This window comes from Thalassophryne amazonica, chromosome 15 (assembly GCF_902500255.1).
Source record: "Thalassophryne amazonica chromosome 15, fThaAma1.1, whole genome shotgun sequence".
NCBI classification, from domain to species: Eukaryota; Metazoa; Chordata; class Actinopteri; order Batrachoidiformes; family Batrachoididae; genus Thalassophryne; species Thalassophryne amazonica.
Genome location: NC_047117.1, coordinates 29,683,686 through 29,708,217, shown reverse-complemented (window position 1 = coordinate 29,708,217; position 24,532 = coordinate 29,683,686). Strand labels below are relative to the sequence as shown.

General features: G+C 41.7%; 1 protein-coding gene across 1 annotated transcript in view; it reads left to right on the top strand.

Annotated features, from left to right (window-relative positions):
- smox (spermine oxidase) overlaps positions 1–24,532 on the top strand; it is a 50,141-nt gene that overhangs the window by 5,696 nt on the left and 19,913 nt on the right. Inside the window, exons 2-4 of the mRNA XM_034187817.1 lie at positions 6,050–6,284; positions 11,590–11,816; positions 21,322–21,495. Coding sequence (XP_034043708.1) covers positions 6,077–6,284; positions 11,590–11,816; positions 21,322–21,495 — 609 coding nt within the window. The 5' untranslated portion in view covers positions 6,050–6,076. The remainder of the gene's footprint in view (positions 1–6,049; positions 6,285–11,589; positions 11,817–21,321; positions 21,496–24,532) is intronic.

The window sequence follows — 24,532 nt, the reverse complement described above, 5'->3', positions numbered from 1 at the left end:
TGGTATGCCCTCCCTTTGCCTTTATAGCCTCATCCAACCTCCTTGGGTCTCCCTGAGAAGATCCTGTTTTGCAAATTTCTGTGTATATCACAGAAATACACACAGTATGGTATTGTTCGGTAAATCTGTTTGGAGTAGGTCACGCAAGAAGGTGATGCCACCAAAATAACCATGACACCCCTGAAGTAGTTATAGGCCTTTGTGGCTGTAATCAGAGAAACTGTGCATAGTGCAACTTTGTTACAGAGCTTTATGATGGAGTGGAACAAAGGAGAATTTTTGCAAAAAAATACATTGAATCTAGGCTTGAGTGCTTTCTGGTAAACTATAACAGAAGCTTTGTGTGTTCTCTTTAAGAAAATTCTTTTCTGTTCTATCCGCCCCTCATGAGGGTATATAACTGGTGGTGCAACAGACAAAGCCACATATGTCTATGTCTCCTCCAAAGTTGTCATGGATGTCTTGGTGGCTTCCCTCAACTTCTGCATATCAGTTTTTGAGAACTACAGTAGTATCATACTGTTTGTATTCCTATGATACATACATATATTTCTATGAGAGGATACAAAAGCTGCCCAGAGGAACCCAAAGAGGTTGAAGGAGGTTACAAAGTCAAAGAAATGACATACAGTAGTGTTCAGAATAATAGTAGTGCTATGTGACTAAAAAGATTAATCCAGGTTTTGAGTATATTTCTTATTGTTACACGGGAAACAAGGTACCAGAAGATTCAGTAGAATCTCACAAATCCAACAAGACCAAGCATTCATGATATGCACACTCTTAAGGCTATGAAATTGGGCTATTAGTAAAAAAAGTAGAAAAGGGGGTGTTCACAGTAATAGTCGTATCTGCTGTTGACACTACAAACTCAAAACTATTATGTTCAAACTGCTTTTTTAGCAATCCTGTGAATCACTAAACTAGTATTTAGTTGTATAACCACAGTTTTTCATGATTTCTTCACATCTGCGAGGCATGGAGTCAACCAACTTGTGGCACCTTTCAGCTGTTATTCCACTCCAAGACCACAGTTCATTCACATTTCTTGGTTTTGCTTCAGAAACAGCTTTTTTGATGTCACCCCACAAGTTCTCAATTGGATTTAGGTCCGGGGATTGGGAACCAAGATTTTGCTCGTTTACTAGTGTGCTTGGGGTCATTGTCTTGTTGAAACACCCATTTCAAGGGCATGTCCTCTTCAGCATAAGGCAACATGACCTCTTCAAGTATTTTGACATATCCAAAGTGATCCATGATACCTGGTATGCAATATATAGGCCCAACACCATAGTAGGAGAAACATGCCCATATTATGATGCTTGCACCACCATGCTTCACTGTCTTCACTGTGAACTGTGGCTTGAATTCAGAGTTTGGGGGTCGTCTCACAAACTGTCTGTGGCCCTTAGACCCAAAAAGAACAATTTTACTTTCATATTCCTCCATTTCTCTTTAGGTCAGTTGATGTTTTCTTTGGCAAATTGTAACCTCTTCTGTACATGTCTTTTATTTAACAGAGGGACTTTGCGGGGATTCTTGCAAATAAATTAGCTTCACACAGGCGTCTTCTAACTGTCACAGCACTTACAGGTAACTCCAGACTGTCTTTGATCATCCTGGAGCTGATCAATGGGTGAGCCTTTGCCATTCTGGTTATTCTTCTATCCATTTTGATGGTTGTTTTCCATTTTCTTCCACGCGTCACTGATTTTTTTTGTCCATTTTAAAGCATTGGAGATCATTGTAGATGAACAGCATATAATTTTTTGCACCCCTCTCCAATTTCCCCTCTCCAGTCAACTTTTTATTCAAACTACGCTGTTCTTCTGAACAATGTCTTGAACGTCCCATTTTCCTCAGGCTTTCAAAGTGAAAAGCATGTTCAACAAGTGCTGGCTTCATCCTTAAATAGAGGACACCTGATTCACACCTGTTTGTTCCACAAAACTGACGAACTCACTGACTGAATGCCACAATACTATTATTGTGAACACCCCCTTTTCTACTTTTTTTACTAATAGCCCAATTTCATAGCCTTACAAGTGTGCATATCATGAATGCTTGGTCTTGTTGGATTTGTGAGAATCTACTGAATCTACTGGTACCTTGTTTCCCATGTAACAATAAGAAATATACTCAAATCCTGGATTAATCTTTTTAGTCACATAGCGTTACTATTATTCTGAACACTACTGTATGAAGTATTAGAGAACATTTCATAAAGGTGTATGCAATCCTTTGGATTGATACTATTTCAGCATTTCTATATAATATCTGTACTAGTGGACAGCCACTACTACACTACTACTACACTACTATCACTACTACAAGTACCTGGGTGTCCACATAGACAACAAACTGGACTGGACTGTAAACACAGATGCTGTGTATAAGAAAGGTCAGAGTTGACTGTACTTCCTCAGGAGGCTCAGATCTTTCAGTGTCTGCAAAAATATGTTGCAGATGTTTTATCACTGTGTGGTCTCCAGCATGTTCTATGCTGTAGTGTGTTGGGGAAGCAAGTTAAAGGCAGGAAAGCTGGCTCTGTCCTCGGGGTTGAGCTGGAGTCGATGGTGGAAGTATCAGAGAGGAGGATGTTGAGGAAACTGCGCAGCATACGGGACAACACTTCCCACACATGCCACACTGATGTCCTGTCAGAGCACCTTCAGCCATAGACTGAGACCATCAAGGTGCACCACAGAACACCAGGAGGTCTTTCCTACCTGTGGCAATCAGACTCTAATTTCTTCCCCTTCTGCAGGATGAATACATAATGAACAGAGTTATTCAGTTACTCAGTTATGTCCAATAATGGTGAACATCTTGTGAAAATGTCTTTAGTCATTTTGCATAAATTTGTTGTATAAAAAAATGCTCACTGTTAATTGTTTGGTACTCTGGCAAAATAATTTCCTTTGGGATAATAAAGTTCATCTTATTCTTATTCTTACAATACATTTTATATACTGTTTGTACATTTTTGCTGCTCTTTATGATGAAGCAACATTTGTTCATGCTGACCTGGGTATTAAATATGTTGATGAAAAAATGTTTGATTTACTCTTTTAGGCATTTCAAAGTAAGGGGATGCCAACTTTTACATACAACTGTATTATAATATTTAGATCTCGTGTTCTTTCCCTCTTTCGTTCTAAAATGGCGTCAACTTGGACAACAAAAAAAGCTTTTTCAATGCAGTACCATACAGCATGTATGACCTGTGTTATGTGGCAACATGTGTATTGTTGTGCACTTGTGACTGTTGTGAAACAGCAGAATATAGGGACTCATGTTGCTGCTGAGAATCTGTTGTGAGTGCAATTATTCTGTGCTTGTATGTTAACACTGAGTGCGCAATGATGATAGGAATGCTCTAAAAGCACAATATGAACGTCCTCTGAATGGTCTCCCAGTGTGTTATTCCCACACACAGCTGTCCGTACGTTCCGATTTAGCAGCCTCATGCCGCGAAACAACAAGGCCGCTTGTGTGCCCGTCGCTGTTAATGTCCCTGAGCAACCCCAGAGATAATAGGAAATCTTTTTGTTTAGGCACAGTCTGGTCTTTGATGGAAATAACTTGGTGGTCCTAAGACTTAATTCAATGTTATGCTCAACAAATAGTGCCATTCAAAAGAATACACAGTGAATAAACAGAATCAACACCTCGGTGGAAGAGGACTCGGAGAGAAGTTAATCCCAGCAATGATAAGAAGGGCCTCTAACCTTGACTTTCAACCAGTTTTTCTAAAAATCAGTATATATTGTCCTTGGCTGACCCTCAAACATTCCATTAAGTTTGATCCAAACTGGATCTGCATTTTTTGTACACACATTGATAGACACACCGGGCAAGATTATACCTGGTTTTAAGCCGTTTCAAGCTGATTGAATCTGTATAATATATGTTATAAACAGTTTATTGTTCTTGGTGTAGATGTTCAAGCTTGTCAAACTGTTAGGGCCCTTTCACACATAGCGTGCATGATGCAGGAATCATGTGCAAACCGTGTAATGTCGTCCCTGCCGCCAACACCTCGTATACCTATACACATTGTACAACTACTTGCGCACACAAGCGCCTGAAAGACAAAGTGCGTGCTATGCGAACCCATCGCACCCTCTCACGGCAGGTGCCGGCCAAATTCCAGGTGACACACATGAACACCTAACACCGCTCGCATGGCACTTAGAAAATGTGTGGCCAGTCGCACTCTTGGCACAACAAGAGACTGCAGACAATCACTGTCGTACTGGTGTGAAATTTGTCTAAGTTCGCCACGAGTGTGACTTTGCAATCACACACACTGACACGTGGGTGTGTGCGCTCCACTCACGGGAGGTGTGGCTTCTGACAGAAGCAGCTGTGGTGATCTGTCATTCCAGACATTCCAGCTACACCACACCTACTGTGTTTGGACAGTCATGGACTAACAACTGCCCACTGTGAGATATGTGTGTCTGATTGCTGTGTTTACATGGACATAAATAAAAACATATATCGCTGTGGTGGCGACAAACTGCAGCAAGCGAGCGCGCACATGGAGTGGCGACTGACAGCCCCCCAGGTTGAAATGGACCGTCAGATCAGAACATGCAGCAGGCAATCTGACCATCACGTCACCCACGTGAGCTCTGTTCCACATGACGCGGTGTCTGTGCTGTGGTGCGCTATCCACAAGACATGCATGTCCGGGAGAACACGTGTGCGGCCGACTGGATGCACCTGACCAGTAGATGTGGACATCAGAGCACACTACTTCTCATTCATGTCATTTCATGACTGTATGTCTGTGACCATGGGTCATCACCAGAGGAATAGACGGATCATATTTGTGTTGCTTGCTTGATAAATATGGTGTTTTATATGGTGTGGGATTTTAATTTTTTTTCGTAATACTTCCATGGCCTTCCTCATATAAGGCAGCTTCCCACAGCTTTCAAAGACCAGCTCCATAGTTCAGTGGTAAAGTCTCTGACTGGAAATCAGAGATTTTGAAAGGCGCAAGTTCACATCCTGGGTGGTGTGTGTGTTTTTTTTATTTTTAATTATTCCACATAAGCAGAAGATGTGGTCCCACAGGTACCGGCTGGTTTTTATTTTTTATTTATTCCACATAAGCGGCGCAATGTGGCTCCACACATATCAGCTGATTTTTATTTCTTCCACATAAGCGGCACCATGTGCTGCACCTGGCACTGTTCCTGCTCGACAGACACCGGCGCATGCACAAACTCTCACACCGGGTTCGTGCACGCCTGCCCGTCGGCGCAATGTTTCATGCTCTAATTTCGAACTGTTTCGCGCTGTTTTGCCGTTTTCGTCCAAACGCCGTCCAAACTTCGCACTACGTGTGAAAAGGCCCTTAAACATGAAGCAGCAGGACCTTCGTGGCCGGGACGACGGTGGGGATCGAACCCACGCGGCTCGCACAAAAGACCGTTCCTCTACAAGGTCAGCCAAAGGGGAACTCCCCGTTAGCCAAGCTAGCGGGAACGTCTTTTCAATTGGGACCCGGGACTTTCATCCCGCTACACATCTCCCCACCATTTTTGACTTCGTCCCGAAGTCACAGGTGCATGTTAGCATACTCTGTGACCCACATCCTGTTCGTGACGCCAGATTGAAGCAGCAGGACCTTCGTGGCCGGGACAATGGTGGGGGAGTTCCCCTTTGGCTGACCTGGTAGAGGAACGGTCTTTTGGTGCGAGCCGCGTGTGTTCGATCCCCCACCGTCGTCCCGGCCACGAAGGTCCTGCTGCTTCAAACAGAACAGAAAAGTAGCAACTCATCATATAGGATTGGAACTAGAAAGAGACAAAATCTATTTTTAAAAAATAAACAATTAAATGTTTATCATAGTCTTTGACTATTTTTTTCTGTTGATTGAATAATCGATTAATCATTTCAGCTCTTGTAAGCAACTTCATACTCAGGACTTCAAAGCGGGAAGTGTTTTCTGGTGAACACCTGCCACTGCTGTCCCCACCATCATCAACTTTTTAATACTTTTCTTTTTCTTTACTTTTTCTTTTGTTGTCAGACTGCATCTTAGAGGAGCTTGGACGGCATGCAAAGTTGTGACATTTCCTCAGACAGCACTGATGATCCTCTTAGTTGCAGCCTACACACTCATCGGCAGCCTCGAATTTTGGTGATTGGTGCTGGTTTAGCTGGCCTTGCTGCAACAAAGGTCCTGCAGAAAAACGGATTCACGAATGTTACTGTGCTAGAGGCATCAGACCACATTGGCGGAAGAGTTCTCAGTGTACAACACGGTAAGATTGCCTGTCACTGTCTTAACTTGTTCAAGCTGGAGCAGCCCAAGAGTATGCCCAGTACCTTCAAATAGTGCTCACAATTATATGTATATCTATCTATCTATCTATCTATCTATCTATCTATCTATCTATCTATCTATCTATCTATCTATCTATCTATCTATCTATCTATCTATCTATCTATCTATCTATCTATCTATCTATCTATCTATCTATCTATCTATCTATCTATCTATCTATCTATCTATCTATCTATCTATCTATCTATCTATCTATCTATCTATCTATCTATCTATCTATCTATCTATCTATCTATCTATCTATCTATGTATATGTATATATGTGTGTGTGTGTGTATGAGTATAATAGAAAGCTGGAACATTCCCTCTTTCATTAAATGAAAATATTCTTTCCATTACACAAATAGAAATAGTGTTTATTATAGAAACACTATTAATAGAAACACTTAAATAGATACATTTCATTTAATATTTTATTTAAAATTGGACAAGTGTCTCTTCTCAGAACAAGATGTGGACAGCAGAGGTGTACAGAGAGGTGTATGTCCACCGGGAGAGTTCATAGTGTTCAACACAGTAAGATGGCCTATCACTGCCTTAACCCGTTAAAGCTCGAGCAGCCCAGGAGTACGCCCAACACCCAGAATAAAATGATCCCAAACATGTGATTATGACAACAGCATTGTTGTGTGGGCCGCTGAAGAGGAGGTACTGCTGGCCCACCACCACCAGTGGGCGCCCTGCCTGGAGTGCGGGCTCCAGGCACCAGAGGGCGCCGCCGCCTCACAGGAGCAGCCAAGGTGACAGCTGTCACCCATCACCTGAGACAGCTGACAACAATCATCAGTGGGGTATATCAGCAGGACAGCATCTCCACCTCATTGCCGAGATATCGTTTCTACCTGAAAGGTAACGTATCAAAGCTGACGGAGTGTATCCTTTTGGATTAGTGCTTAGATTGTGGATTACTGTTCCAACGAGAGGTGGAGGTAACTTCCCTGCTGTTCGGAGTCTTGGGTGCAAACGCGCCCCCATCTAACTGTTCTTTGTTCCTCGCCAGCAGTACCAGGTCCGACACGCGGAGGCAGTGGCCACCTGGGAGTTCGGGACTTGGCGGCTCCAGTATTCCCGGGGTCCTGTGGCGGAGGAAGCCGTGTGGTTCCGGTCTTACCTTGGAGAGGCGTCTCCTATCTTCGAGCCTGCCCACACGACACTTTTGTGAATTGACTGTTGTCCATTTCCATGATTGGTTGTATTCGTTGTGCACGTTCACAACAGTAAAGCCTTGTTATTTGACTTTCTCCATTGTCCGTTCATTTGCGCCCCCTGTTGTGGGTCCGTGTACTGACACTTTCCCAACAAGCATACCCTCTAGCTGAAAATGTATCTTCATTGCTTCGAGATAGCATAACTTCTTTTAAAGTCCTTCACTGTAATTGGACAACAGACCAGCAGAGGATATGATTGATGGTTTGGTGACCCCATCAGCTTTTAAATCTTTTTTGTGGAGTTTTGATTAATTCTTATGTGCTTTAAAACAAGAATGTGATTAATTTGTTTTTGTTTTAATGAACTCGAATTAGATGAGTCAGTCAAATAACACTGAGATGTCTTTAAGGGCATCTTCACACATAATACGAATGTGGTTGAATTGCACATGAACTGCGCATGAAGCAGGAATCATATGCAATACGTGTACAATCGGAGCTGTCTCTAATGCCTCGTACACCTGTTGCTGCAACTATTTGCGCACACCAGCGGCTGAAAGACAGACTGTGAGCTGTGAGAGCCCATTCGATCCCTCATGCAGCAGGTGTCGGCAAAATTCCAGGTGACACACACAAACATCTAACAACGCTCACTTGGCACTTAGAAAATGTGTGGCCATTCGCACTATTAGCATGAAAAACAGTCAGCAGAAGATCACTGGAGCTGGAGCTGAAATTTGTCTATGTGCCCCCACGAGTGTGGAGTTGCTGAGTACACATGTGGCGTGCCAGAGTATCGGCCCCCCCACAACATGTGTGCGCGTTTCACGTGCTTTCCCCGCCCCCTGAACACATGCATGCGTGTGGTTCGTGCACCCCCGCCCCCCGCTGCAGGCGAGGCACCTCTCATCTGATCACAGAGTGACACCTTGGTCTGTGCCCTGACCGGACAGGGGGCGTGACTGGCTGCCAACAGCAGTGGCTGTTGACAACTCTGGTCCTGGATGTCACAGCTGCAGAACACGTACCATGTTTTGACGGACACACATTTGTGTGTGCTTGCTGTCCTCACATGGAAATACATAAAAGCATTTGTAATGGGCTGGAGAGCACGCACAGCGTGCATATTGACAGGCTGTTCCAGCTAAAATGGTCAGTTCATGTGGACACGCAGCAGGCGATCTGAATGTCATGTCTATCTGACAGGACACGCGTGTCCTGTGAGTGCCGTGCCACAGGACTATATGACAAGCCAACAGTGCTACAAATACGCCACTTTCAGTCATGTATCAACAGAAATATGATGTTTAGTAAGTTATTACGGTGCTTTTTTTCTCTTTAAAAAAAAAAAACATTTATGTCCTTGTTGATTTCAGGCATTTTTCCGCACCCTTTATAGGCCAGTGATGGTAGCACAGTGGTAAAGTTTCTGGCTAGCACAGTGGTAAAGTTTCTGGCTGGTAAACAGAGCTTTTGTAAATTGCAGGTTCGAATCCCATGGGTGCCATGTATTTTTTTTTTTTCACAGCAGCTGCATGATGTGGCTACACATGCTCCAGCTGATCAATTTCAATTTATTTTCATTTTTATAGCGCCAAATCACAACAAAGTTGCCTCAAAGCACTTCACACAAGTAAGGTCTAACCTTATGTTCATGCTGTGACGGTTTTGTGCATGCTCGTGCACGACACCGTCATGTGCACAAAACCATTGCAGTAGGATTGTTCATACCTGCCCGTCAGCTCTATGTTTTCGTGGTTCCCTCTTACGAGCTGTTCTGACGTGATTCACCCTGATTTGTATTTATTTGTACTATGTGTGAAGGGGTCCTAAGGGTGGAGCTGTTCAAAGGCTGTTGTGACGGCCAGTTTATGCCATCTTTCTGAATCATGCTGAAACTACAGTGCTGGTAGCTGACTAATCGGTTTTGATTAATCCTTGTGTGCTTTTACATCGGCACCATGGTGGCTTAGTGGTTAGCACTGTTGCCTCACAGCAAAAAGGTCATGGGATCGATTCCCCGCCTGTGGCCTTTCTGTGTGGGTTTCCTCCCGGTGCTCTGGCTTCTTCCCACCTCCAAAAACATGCAGGTTAGGTGAATTGGAAACTTTAAATTGTACATAGGTGTGCGTGTGGCTGTGAATGTGTTTGTCTATACTAGTACAGTGCCTGTAGGAAGTATATATTCCTATAGAAAAGTGGGAGCTTTGTTGACAGTTAGAAGGTCCCAGGTGTGCTTCCAAACTGCTCCTTTATGTGTGGTGTTTGTGTAGGTTCACCTCTGAGTGCTCCGGCTTGCTCCCACCTCCATAGACATGCAGGTTTGGTGAATTGGTGACTTTAAATTGACCGTAGGTAACAGTGTTAAAGTATTTGTCTATATGTTTTGTCCCTGCAATGGTCTGGTGATCTGTCCAGAGTGCACCCCGCCTGTGGCCCAACAACCGCTGGGATAGGCTCCAGCTCCTTGTGACTCTTTTCTTAGGTTTAAAAAAATGGATGGATGAAGATAAGCCCATTGCACAAGGAGAGTGTTTTATGCCAGCAGTTAAGGTCATTCAGATTCTGTCCATTCAAGTTGAGGATGGCCAGAAAAATATAAACTTCTTCAACTGGAGTCATTGGGTTCAAAAAATGAATAGATGGATAAATGAAGTAGAAGTAAATGAATCAGTCACATAGTTCTCATAATTTACTGTAAAACCAAACCAAATATTCATGCACTCAGAATTGCTTCATAAATATTCACAATAATAATAAATTTAAATCTGGTTTGTGAAAAACAACAACGCTTTTCAACGAAACTGCTAAAACCAATGAAGGGAAATAAGAAGGAAGCAACATCGCTGAGAGAACTGACACTATGCATCAGGTTGAAACACAGTAATATGCCTAAAACCTACCCCCCCTCCCACCACCAAAAAAAAACCTTTCATGGTCACCAGTGTCAAATGTTATTTAAAAACAAGGCTATAAAGGTGGTATATGCCTTCATATTTGTACTCATCTAACCATAGCTGGGTCTTTAACCAGTTCTTCAGAACAGACTTTCTAAATATCCTCTAAGCATCCGACCCTAAATCTGACATAGGCCTGTGACCTTGACTTTTACTGATTTTGGCCTTGGCTGTTCCTCATTCATTCCACCAAGTTTGGTCCAAGTCAGATCAGAACACTTTGGATTATGTTGTTCACACTCACTCTGCTGTCGCTGCACACACGTGTAAAGCAGGTTGGTCAGTGGGATAAGGAGCTGGAGTATCATTATGTGGCCTTAGGTTTGCACTATCCATCTGTGTCCTCTGAGAAGACACTTCATGTGCATTGTTCCAGTCTACCCAGCTGTAAATGGGTAACCTGGAGGACTGGAGTGCCATCCATTTGGAGTTAGAGACATTTATCTACTTCACGTTACGGAATCCAGGGTTAAGCACCAGCACCAATTAGTCTCAATTCCTATATAACGCATACTTATTCTCACTTTTTTAAATTTGTTGAAAACTATCATGAATAATTTCTCTGAGATGATCTTCTGTGATTTACACAAAAAAGTTGTTGAAGTTAATCAACCTTTTACAGTCAGTTTATTGTTTTCATGTTGGCATATACTGAGCAGTCCACCTCCATGTCAGCCAAGGGTTCTGCCAATTTGACTTTAGTTTTTATTTGTAAAATATATTGCAGTGGAAGAATGGAATGGTTCTTTCAAATGAGATTTTCTGTTAACTCATTGATGAAGAAAATTTCATCAATCAAAGTTTGCATCAAAAAACCTAGTGTGCCTAAAACTTTTGCACAGATTTCTACAGTATGTACGGTATGCAGTGAAATGGAACTCTGTATTATAAATGAAAATAATGTGCTGGGAGATTATGTATCTGGATTTCACAATTTGTTTCACTAGTAAATTAATTTTAAAAAGACCTTTATGCCCCTTGGGGAAATTAACAGTATTCAATAGGACTTCATAAGCTGCAGAGTTTTAATGAAGTTGACCTTCTTTTTAAACCATCAAATAATATAACTCAGGAAGAAGAGTTTTTTTTTCTGAAATATGTGATTTAATTTTTTAAGGAAAAACTACTTTGGAGCTCGGAGCCACATGGATTCATGGTGCCAACGGGAACCCGGTGTACCACTTGGCAGAGGACAATGGATTACTTGAAGACACCACAGATGGAGAGCGGAGTGTCGGACGCATTAGTCTGTATACCAAAAATGGTGTGGCTCATTACCAGACCAACTTGGGCAGAAGGATCCCCAAGGACATGGTGGAGGAGTTCAGTGACCTGTACAATGAGGTGAGAGGACACACGTGTTCACGGATGGACAGACTTATATTGTGCCTCTCACATACCTCATTATTTTATCCATGACCGGTCCAACTGAAGATGTGTTCTGGTCTCAGAAATAAAATCAGTAGAATGATTATGGATTAGGCCAATCTTTTCATACACTTCAAAATGAGCATTTTGTTTTGAAACCTGATAAAAAAGATCCCTCTGGTACAGAACAGAACTCACTACATTTTCAGGTGATTCTGCATTAATGCAAATGGAAGTGTCATTCCAGATGCAGTTATGGCTTTTTGCGCCTGATGCCCAGCAGGAGTGTATCAGAATGTGTGGAGTTATGTCATTAATTATTCTCAGTCAATACAATACAGAACATGAAAAAAGTAATCAAAATGCACAGTAAATGTATTAACGCTATAAAGAAACAGCACACATTTGATAGTTTTAGCACAATCACAATCACAGATACAGATACAGTTTCTTTATAGTCATTGTAAGTACAACAAAGGGTAAGGTGCAAACCTTAAGCAAACCTGCAAGCCTGAGTAAACTATATGCAGACTTGAAAGGTCTGGACAAAATAAATAAACATAAATTTAACAGAATGAAAAAGGTATGTCTAGAGCACACACACACACACACACACACACACAAAATACAAGTACATAGTAGCAAAAAAAGAGATTACATATAAAAAAGAGAAAAGTATGTACAAAACTGGATATTTCAGTTGCAGTGGATATTGCACATAAGCAAATATTGCAATCATAGAGCACTTAAAAAGTGTTGTTTATTTATAGCCTAAAATAACTTGTTTTCACATTGATTCCCATAGTGTACATACATTTCTTAATTATTATTAAAATTATTATTATTATTGTTAATTTAATATATTTGTTTTTTGTTTTTTTTACGAAATACACTTAAATTTTGGTAACTACTCTTTACCTGGACCAATACAAATACCTCTGCTTGTTCCAAAAATATGTCAGAGGGGTGGCTTGGCAAAAAGGGAATAAGGATAGTCTGAGAATAGAAGTAGAACATTTCACTTTCTCATATAAAATTATCTGCTGCGCCATGATTGTTTTAACTTAAACATCCAAGAAGGAAGGTTTATTTTAATCTTCACATTATTTGTCAATGGAGATCACATGGATTGCTTTTTTCTACATCAATGACCAACAATGAGTGTTTTATGATCCTTTAAGAATGCCTAAACCCAATCCACTGGGAACAGTTTCACTTTTGGAACCAAGGATTTAATCTTTCACACAAACAGGAAAACGGTACCAATTTCTGTCCATGTGCCATGTACCCTGAGTCTTTTGGCATGTGTCACCTTTCACCATGAAAGTGAGGATTTATGAGAGATCAGTGAACCAACATTATCCCAAATTATTCCCAGGGCTTGCAATCCTATTTATTAATTCAAAGGGATTTAGAACATGTTTCCTGATGCTACAGCCCAGGCTAACTACAAGATGACATTCTGTAAGAATGCAATAGGTTACACAGATGGAAGCTACGTTCCCATCAAATGTCTTTCAGCTGGAGATGCTGAGGAACATCCATCAGTGTTCAAAGTGCATGTATTCCACAAACGTTTTTGGTACTTTTTCTCAAATTTTTCTCAAATTTAATTTGAGAAAAATGGTAACCATAATGGAATTTAGCTTGGTGATGGTGGGTGTGTGCACGCTACGTACAACCATCAGCCGATGAGAAATGCCACCATAACCACGCTCATATCCACACCAGGGTTTGGTACTATGTATGCTTGAAAGGGTGGAAGACTTGCTTTCAACACCAACCTAAGCCAAGAAAATGATGTATATCTATTTTTGTGACAGAAATTGTTTGCAACTATAGGAAACAGGAAGGCTGTCCAGATCCTCCAGCCTATGGCAAACACAACTAAGATGACTGCTGTTGCACTTTTGCAATATCCTTCTCCATTCTTTTAGTTTCCAGTTTAGCTTACAGAATTTTTAAAACATCGTTTCAACCACATTTTCATGTTTTTCTTGATTCCTTCCAAGTTGAAATCATTGACCCAGACAATACTAGAATGAATTCCATTACAACCTGGCCCATGTAGTTCTATTATTATTATTTTCATTATTACGTCCGCCAAGGACTTAATAAAATCATTGGCATTTATTTATTTGTCTGTCTGTCTGTCTATCTTTTAGCAGGATTACGTCAAAACTACTGCACGGATTTTGAAAAAAAGTTTCACCACAGATAGATATTAGGCCATGGAAGACTCCATAACATTTAGGAGGTGATCCGGATCTGGATTCTGGATCAGGTTTCACTTTATATAGGCTTTGAAGGAATACTGTAAGCAGGATTACGCCAAAACTGCCACATGGATTTTGACAAAATTTTCAACACAGATACATATTAGGCCAAGGAAGACTCCATTAAATTTTTGATGTGATCTGGATCTGGTGTCGCCGACCGAACGGTCTTCCCTAAAAACCGGTCTGCTCTGCTTTCACTGCACATGCGTCATTAGCCGCGGTTCACTGATTTTCACCAAATTTGCACCACAGATAGATATTAGAACATGGAACAGATTAGCGGACATCAGAAATCTCTGATTGCTGTTGTTTCAGATAACAGTTATCCATGTCCAATATGCTGAAAACATTTCTACAATGCTGTAAATAATGTTGAAATTTGATGAAACCACTCTTGATGTCCAGGACGCCATAATTAAATTGTGTTTTAAGGTTGTATCTGTTGGTTTGGTTTGTTGGATCATTGGAAGCATTACTCAAAAGTTAAGGAACTGCTTTTCAGGCGACTCTATGAACACGTTTAGCACAGCCTATCCTAGAAGCCACACAAATGCAAATAAAGACAATGAAGTAATTTTCATGACATTTGGGGAAAATATTGGGTTTGGTGATTTTGGTAGATGCAATAGATGGAACACTTAGCCTTGGCAGAATTATACGCTTTACTGAATGCCTTTCCCTTTTAATTTATTTTGAGGCGAGCCAGAAGTCTGATGACAAAGCATAGTGACTAGACGTGGTCCAAGTCATTTTAGTTCTGCGTTGTTTGATCTCCACTAAACCATAATAATTTAACTGGGTCACATGTGGCAGCAGTCTAAGTTACAGGGACAAAAATGCCCTGCTGTCGCTATGACTCTTCATGAAATTATACACCTTCAAACACTGGCAGTAAAAATGGCCTTCCTCTACTTTCAGTATCTGAAAGCCTTTAATTATTTTGGTCTCTGCTAACCTCCAGGTTTCTGTGTTTTAACCAAACTAGGTAATAGTAACCATGGGCGGGATGACAGCCAGCACTACCGCAATCTGACATTTGACCCTTGTCACCTTGACCTTCATCCTATAGACTGACCTTTGGCTGACCTTCCCAGGTCAGTTGTGGACTCTGCCTAAGTGTGTGCCACATTTGGTCCAAAATCAGATTAAAATAAATTCCTTGACCTTTGACAAAATTAATTCGATAAAGCCGCTTTCATACCGGGCCTGCGTAGAGTTGCATTGTGCTGCATATCTAGTATGCAGGAATGGCTGCGTAAGTTGCGTGCAAGAAAAAAAAAGTTGTGTGTTTTTTTTACAGACTGCCTGAACATGCAGATGGATTTGATACCTTGGAAAAAGTCAGAATACATTATTGCCAGGAGTTAATAGACTTTATTTTTATTTTAAATTTTATTTTTCAAAAAACAAGCAGTGATGTACTCTATGGTAAATGTGTCTGGAGTAGGCAATAGACCGTTGTTGTATTGATTGGCACATGCACGATAAGTATTCTCAAAGTCATTTGCGTGGAATGCCTTGGGGTGCAAAGCGTGAAGTTAGCAGTTCTCGGACATTTAGGCTCCGTATAAACTACACGACATGGCTGAATCTATGGATAATACTGTGGCAAATGTCCATAACTTGCCAAAGAAGGGTGGACAAAGTCCCTAAGGGCTCCTTCACACATAGTGAGAATTTGGTCGAATTGCGCATAAAGTGCACATGAAGCAGGAATTGTATGCAAAACGTGTAAAATTGTACCTGCCTCCAACACCTCATACACCTGTTGCTACAACTATTTGCGCACACCAGCAGCTGAAAGACAGAGTGTGCCCTTTGCGAGCCCATCGAACCCTCTTGTGGCAGGTGTCGGCCAAATTCCAGTTGACACACACGAACATCTAACACTGATTGTTTGGCCCTTAGAAAATGTGTGGCCATTCACACTATTAACACAGAAACAGTCAGCAAACAATCATTGTCAAGCTGGATGTGAAATTTGTCTAAGTGCCCCACGACTGTGGAGTTGCCGAGTGCACATGTGGCATGCCAGAGTGTCGGCTCCCCCCACAATACATGTGTGTGTGTCACGCGCTCCCCCCACTCTCCCCCCAACACGTGCTTCCGTGTGGCGCACATGCCCCCCCCCCCCCCCAGGAGAGGTGCATCTCAACTGATCACAGAGTGACACCTTGGCCTGAGCACTGAACAGACGGGGGCATGGCAGCTGTTGACAACTCTGGTCCTGGACATCAGAGCTGCAGAACACACACCATGTTTTGACGGACAAGTGTGTGTGTGTGTGCTTGCTGTCCTCACATTGAAATACATAAAAATGCCACTCACAGGATTTAAACCCACACACTCTGATTACTAGATAGAAACTTTCCACTGTGCTACAATCACTGTCTTATAACAGCAGCGTGAAATGGCTCAAATCAACAAAACAGATAAATGTATTTTCTAAAAAAAGAGAAAATAACTGACCAAAAGGCGTTTGCTACTGCGTATTTCTGCTGATACATGACTGAAAGTGGCGTATTTGTCATACTGTTGGCCGTGACATTCAGATCGCCTGCTGCATGTCCATATGAACTGACAGTCAGGTCCAGCTGGAACACCTTGTCAATGTGCGTGCTCTCCATCTCGCTGCAAAAGCGATATATGTTTTTATGTATTTCAATGTGAGGACAGCAAGCACACACACACACACACCATGTTTTGACGGACACGTGTGCGTGTGTTCACATAAGAAAATACATCAAATATAGGCTCCAGTCTCCCATGTGCCTTCTTCTAAACTGCAGCTGAAATTTCGCAATCTTTTTGAGAACATTCTGTTTCTTTCCATGATGTTGTACAGCTGCTGATGTAACCGACAAAGATTACACCGTGCACAGTTTCTCCAGTGCTGAGGGAGGAATGAAAGAAATTTTCATATCATGCTTTCTGTTGACTTGTGTTTATTTTGGGTGCATGTGTGCTCTTTTTTGCTCTCCTTATTTAATGCTACCGCATTTGCTTTAGCTACAACAAGAAAAAACGGACACAAGAACAGATCTTTGTGGGAGGAAATGACACACAGTGGATAAAAATAAATAAATACAATAGAGATTTTAAGTGTGGCACTCAGGATACAAGGTAGCTCAGAGATCAACGACACAAAAAGCACACAGGAAAACTACTCAAACACCTCAAAATAAAGGGTTAGAAAGGAAAAGAAGAAGAGGAGAACTGAAACAGAGAGGGAGTGATGAGGAACAGGTGTGGAGAATGAGTGTGCACGGTGCGACTAATTACACAGATGAGATAGTGTGTAACCTTTTGACTCCTAAGAACAAAACACAAGGGGCTAAACAAATTCTAATACTTTCTAAAATAACAATAAAAGTAAAAGGAGTTACTAACTCAAAGGCCGACAGAGCACACAAAAACTGAGAACCAAAAAGGGAAACACATGAGGAGAAACCAGTGAATGTTCCCAGAAAAACAACCTTGCGCTAATGGGTAGGGAAACCACAGGATGCCCCAAGGAAACTAAACAGACACCCAGACGTGCAAAAGGATGTGCAGGCACCGTGTCACATAAGAAAAACAAGTCACTCATAACATAAAAGGAGGTATGTGAAAAAAAAAAAAACTAAACTCAGTTTTTTATGCAGTTAGCTGTGAAAAGGTTCAGCTTTCTTTGAAACAAATATCAGTGAAGTTAAGCACAGATTAGGATGAGTGAGTCATTCCAGAGAAATCTGTTGACCTTATAACTCACAAAGACACACAGGAACTTTCTACTTTGTATGAGGCTGAATATAAATGTGAAGATGAAATGATTCAAATATGGTGTATCTGCAAATAATCAGTCATGACATTTTCATTACCATGTTATGTTGTCCCTCAGACACACTCAGGCATATGCAGATAACCACATTCTGCCACCTAGTGGGAAACAGCATAAATGGTTACACATCACGAATCGATGGCATTAGAGGGCTGTTGCATATCCTGCACACTGACACATACAATGCCTTTATTGTTAATCTGCTGTGATTTGTGCTGCCTGTGATGATTCCCCATCATGCTAGAATTGTTGTGTGTTGGGGGGTTTGGCTGGACATTTTGGTGTTGTTTTCTTTTCTTTGCTCTCCAGGTGGTATGCAAACTGGTTTTTGTCTGTGGAGAAGGTGCTGGCAGAAGAGTCCTTCACCCTCATCAGCATTATTGGCTGCACTTGTGGAGGATGTTCACATGCAGGCCTAATGACTTGCAGCACCTGTGGATGATGCTCATGTGCAAACTTAAAGACTTTCAGCTGAAGCAGATAATGAGATGGCGTTCTGCATTTAAGCCATGAGTGATTCGAGCAGAATTGCCGGGAACTCGACCTTGTGGCGTTCGTTTGTGAGACGCTGAGGACCGCGCCAGGGTTTGACACATTGTGCCTGTGAAGGAGGACGGGTGAGGGACACATGCTGTCAGCACACATCAGAGGTGATGATTGTCTGAATAAGTGTTAACAGTAATTTGGTATTTTGTTACGCAGTATATTTGAACAGTGATGAGAATTGTGCAGCTCGCTTCTCACTGCCGTGGCGTACGGAATGATGATCCTCCACCTGTTGTGAGAAGCTGCTCATTTACATAAAGCTTAAATTCAGACCTGAATGTGTTGCTGATAGTGTGTGCCTCTGAAGGATATTTATGGTAGCTCTGTTAACTTACCTCACCTTTTCCATCCTTCACAGAGTCAGTTTGTCGTATCCACCTGGGGGGTGTTCGGCGGTGAGTCTGGGTCCAGAAGCGCCGAGCTTTGATTCATTTGGGCGCTGGAGAGCGCGCCGTCCTTCACCTCGCCAGACAATCGCACATTTATGTTGTACACAAAGTATTGCACAAGAGGGAAATAAAACTGTTTTGTTTTTGGAACCGCTTTCTGGTTATTTAGCGCTGGGTTCGGTCAGACGGTGGTCCGCTCCTCAACCTGCGTCTGCACATAACAAGAATGGCATTTTCTTTTCAGAGTGAGATGGCACACATGCCAGAATTCAGACTTTTATACTCCTTCACACAGACATACTATATATTCTCTATTGCATGTCTTGTAAGAGAAAGTGTGTCTGCAAGTGAGTATGAATATGGTCTCTAGGTTACACCCAGTGCAGAGCAGACAGTACATAGTGCAGCGCAATACACACACACACACACACACACACACACACACACACACACACACACACACACACACACACACACACACACACACACACACACACACACACACACACACACACACACACACACACACAAAGAAAAACTTTGTTCACTGTTTATGTGTTTCTGTACTCTGGCAAAATAATTCAGGATAAATAAAGTTGATTTTAGATTAGATTAGATTAGATAGAATTTTATTAATCCCTTGGGAAGAATCCCTCAGATGAATTGAGGTTCCAGCAGCATTGTATAGCACCACACAGGGTTAGAAGCACACAGAGTATCAAATTGAAAGTAAAAAACAATTTGCAAATAAATATAAATACCAAAAATACTGCTCGCTACTGGTTTACTGGCCACTACTGTTCCTCTCCCCTTCCTGTGTCTTCCTCTTACAGTGCCTTCCCATCATCCTGCGCACGCCCGAGATGCTGAAGTGACTTATTGTCCTCTTGTTTCTTGTTGGACAGTCCACAACCTGGTGAAAAGCAGCCAAAATAGAGTCCAGAGTTGCATGGTTAAAATCCAGAGAAATGATCATCGGTGGCTCAGGTTGCTTTGTCTGCAGCCTTGCTGTGACAGTGTGAATTTTCTCACATGCAGTGGCTCTGTCCGCTCTCGGGGGGATGTAAACACAGATGGCTATCATGTGACTAACTATCTGCTCCCTCGGCAGATAGTATGACCACAGGCTAACAGCTAGCAGTTCAAGGTCCTGGCAGCACTGCCGTCTTTACAGCGATGCGTCCTGGGTTACACCAGCAGTTGTTAACACACATGATGAGTCCCCCACATTTGCTTTTTCCACACGCTTTAGTGTATCTGTCGGCTCTCACAGCAGTAAATCCCAGCAGGTCCATGTTAGTATCCGGTACGAGGTGGGTTAGCCACGTCTCTGTAAAGTTTGACAAGCTGCTCTCACCATAAATCCGCTGGTTTTTCAATGCGGACAGCTCATCGCTCTTGTTCAGCCATGAGTTCACATTTCCTATGCTCATGGAGGGAATTAATGGCTTGTAGCACATCCGGTTGTCTGCTTGCCTAGCCTTTGGCTTAGCCCCGGCCCTTGCAGCCCCTGGGTCTTCTCCTCAACCCTACCGGGATGGGGTGTCATATCCCGGCTCGTCCCAATGTTCTCAGAGCCAGTAGTTAAACTCTCGAATAAGTGAAAAAGCTGGCTCCTGGTGGCATTGAAAAGTTAAAAATATCCATTGGGTATGTATAAAGCACATAATATCTTAGTGAGAAGAGCAGAAGGGTAGAAAGGAAAGGAAAAAGAGATAAAAATGAGGTAAAACTGGAGAGGTACTGGAGAGGCAGCAGTCTCCCACAGCGCCTGAGCAACAACAACAAAAATTCTTATCTTCATTTCCATTCGCTGAAGGTTATTCCTTCTCTTTATTCAAGAGTATGGTGTGTCAGTTTGAGAGCAAGATTTATTAATTTTGCACCTTTTGTAAAACCCAGCATATCCTCCTGATTCCGATCATCATCATCATCATTCATTTTCATTATGTAGCATTCATTAGTGGTGCCACTGCCATTGGACCAACCTCATCGGATCATCATCATCATCATCATCTTCTTTTTTGGATCAGGTGGCACCCAACTTAATGGTACAATACTGCCACCACCTGCTCCGGAGTGTGGATCAGACAGTTATTTAGATCTGTATACCAGAGCAGCTTGTTATGTATGTAGATGTTGCCATCTTGTGGCCATAGACTATAATGCATCATTTTTATTATATAAGTTGCTTCAAAATATGACTCATAGTCTCAACAAAATACCTTAAAACAAGAACAGTATTATTTCATTGATCATTAAATGTATGCTTTTGCACAAATTCCACCATCATGCACCCAGTATGGTTCACAGTAATAAAGGATGCAATGATGTGTTCTATAGTTGTAACTGAAATCAGCTGAACTAAACTGATTTCCTTTTCTTCCTGCTTCCTCTGATTTTTCCTGGTTACATTAAAATCTTTTTCAACCTTTTTGTTCCTTCAGGTGTATGAGCTGACACAAGAATTCTTCCAGAACGGGAAGCCTGTGTGTGCCGAGAGCCAGAACAGTGTCGGTGTTTTTACACGGGATGTGGTGCGAAAGCGGATCATGGTGGATCCTGATGACTCTGAGAGCACCAAGAAGCTCAAACTGTCCATGCTTCAACAGTACCTCAAGGTGTGTGTGTGTGTGTGTGTGTGTGTGTGTGTGTGTGTGTGTGTGTGTGTGTGTGTGTGTGTGTGTGTGTGTGTGTGTGTGTGTGAGAGAGACAAGTGTGTGTTTTCCAAGTTCAACTTCCACATACTTTTGTTTTGTTTTGTCTCTTGTTTTCCAATCATTACACCATATCATAGCAATCAAAGAAAATATGACATCACAAAATATGTTAGAATCTTCTAAGCGCACATCAAAGCTTTGGCTCAAAACCTTTCAATGGCTGAATTCAAAAGAAGAAGTTAACTGTGGAATATGTTACAATACCTAGTTATCAATTGATAACCTAAGATATCAAGGTAACGTCACATGACATCACATAATTTAAAATAAAAAATAAAAGATTGGAGCCGAAGCACTCTGGAGTATTTAAAGCTTTGAATCAAAGCGTTCAGTTGAAGCTTTCAATCAACTCCATTCTCTCGAGCTCAGTTTAAAACAAGAAGCTGACAGTTAGTAGCATGCAGCCTAACTTCATCCAACTTCAACAGCTTCATGAAATGGTGAGTTTTAAAGCAGTTCCATGGTTCAGACATATTAGGCATGCTCCTGTACAGCCTAACAGAGTAATAATAACGGGTAACACTTTACTTGAAGGTATCTAACACAGTCATGAAGGTGTCATAAAATTTATGTCAATGACATAAAGATTTATTACTGCTGTCATAAATGTCATCACATAAGTGTCATTAGGTTTTTATAATGACAAGTTCATATTTTTGGGGTTGTCTTGATTATAACAACTTGATTTTAATCAAAGTGACATGACCAGAAGTTCTCTTTGGTCTTTTGGTCTTTGGTTGTATGCCAAGTTGTGAACTTATCATTACAAAAACTGAATGACACTTAATGACAGAAGTCATAAATGTTTATGACATTGACATAATGTTTATGACACCTACATGTCATCATGTCACTATTATGACGAATCCAAGTAAAGTGTTCCATAATAACGGAACCTGAATGGCTTGTAGTGGTTAGACGTTAAATACAGTCATCCAGTGACAGGTGATACTGTGTGTGGGTGAGAGAGAGAGAGTTAGTAATGTTACTGCATTTGGCTACAATTATACACTCAGTTGCCGGATTAGACACACCTGGTGAAACGTAATGCTGCCCTGTAACAAACCCCCCCCTTCAGCGCTAATCACTAAGCCACCATCGATTCAATTTTCTGTGTCATGGAGTGTGTGACAGGTAAGACTAAAACAGGTGCCGAATATCTCTCAAATATCATCCCACCAATTCCATAATAAATAAATGAATAAACAATCTCTTCTTCTTCTTTTGATGACTTTCATTATTAAGCATCTCCACAGCAGATCATCCGTCTCCATTTCTCCCTGTCTTCTGCATCTTCTTCTGTTACACCAACCGCCTGCATATCCTCCCCCACTGCCGCCTCTTTGCCTCCACCCTCAGTGTCCTTCTTCGGATGTACATCGTCCTGTCTAATCACACCCAAACCATTTCAGTCTTGACTTTTTCATGTCATACTGTCCTATACTGCCTATGTTGTCCCTCTGAAATGTTCATTCCTGATTCTGTCCATCCTCATCACTCCCATGGAAAAACTCAGCATCTTTAGCTCTGCCTCCTGTCTTTCTTCTGTTAGTGCCACCGTCTCTAAGCTGGACAACATAGCTAGTCTCACTACACTCTCCATTACTTTGGAAAGTTGGCCCCAAGTATTTAAACTCATCAACCTTCACCACCTCAACTCCTTGCAACCACACTATTCCACATGTAGTCCATCTTCCTTCAACTGACTTTTACTTCCCTTCTCCCCTATGTGTTGCTCTAACTCTCCAGGCTTGTCCTAACCAATCACATCATCTGCAAACATGATAGTCGAAGGAGGTTGGAGCCTGATCCATCACCATTGTAAGCAAGAAAGGCCTCAGAGCTGATCTGTGATGCACACCTACATCCACCTTGAATCTTCCCATCATTCCTGCTTCATATCTCACCACTGTTACACTGTCCTCATGCATATCCTGCACCACCCTCACATACATCTGCGCTGACCCAGCCCAATGTCAACCTCCAGTGCTGAAAAATGAATCTTAATAGAAATACTAAAACCTGCAGTTCCGCAAATGGCTTCAAAAGTGAATCTATTCCCGTAGACTCCCATGTTAAAATGTCCAAATCTACAGCAGAAATAAATATGGATATATCCTGGTACAAAAACAATTTTGCTTTCTAGCTAATTTCATCATTTGTGACAACTGTAAGTGGGGTGAATTTTCACAACTCATTAGTTTCAATTTTATTAAGTCATAAAGTTATGGATAATTCGTGGTGTGGTTGAATTGAATGACAATTAGTTGTGGGTGGGTTGTGCCCAGGCATTTAAGTACTAGCAGGTCGTTGCCAGGCCACTAATTCCTGGCGTGAATCCACATTACTACTCACAGTTCTTCACCTCTCCTCTCAGTCCAGGTTTCAGTACTCTTTCCCATAACAGCATAGTCTCACAGGCTATGTATATATATGTACTTCCTGATTCATTCTGTTCACCATCACCAAGTGTTCTCTGTCATTTTCTACATTCATCAGCTCCTCAAAGCACTTGCTCCACCTCCTCAGCACACTGTCCTCACTTGTCAAGAAAATTCTGTTTTCTTTTCAAAGTCGGTCCTTCTGTCTGGGCAAACAACACAGGTGCTTTTCTCTTCCCTTAGTGTTCAACTTCACGTTCAACTTGTCACTTTTTTCATAGGCTTTCTCACATCTTATGTTAAGACTGTTTTTTTGTCTTTTCACAAAATGAAAGTTGGCTGGATCTAAATTGCTTCTGATCATTGTAAAACTGTAAGTTTTTTCTCAAATGATTTTTTAACTTATGAATTTCTTTCTGGTAAACATAATTTTGGTCTGTTGTGCTACTGGGTTTTTTTTTTTTTTTTTTGCAAAGCTGCCTCAAGGTGCGTCACACAGCAACGAGGCTGACCGCACTCCTGCAAAGCCCTCCCCCCACTGCGAACAAATACGCAGC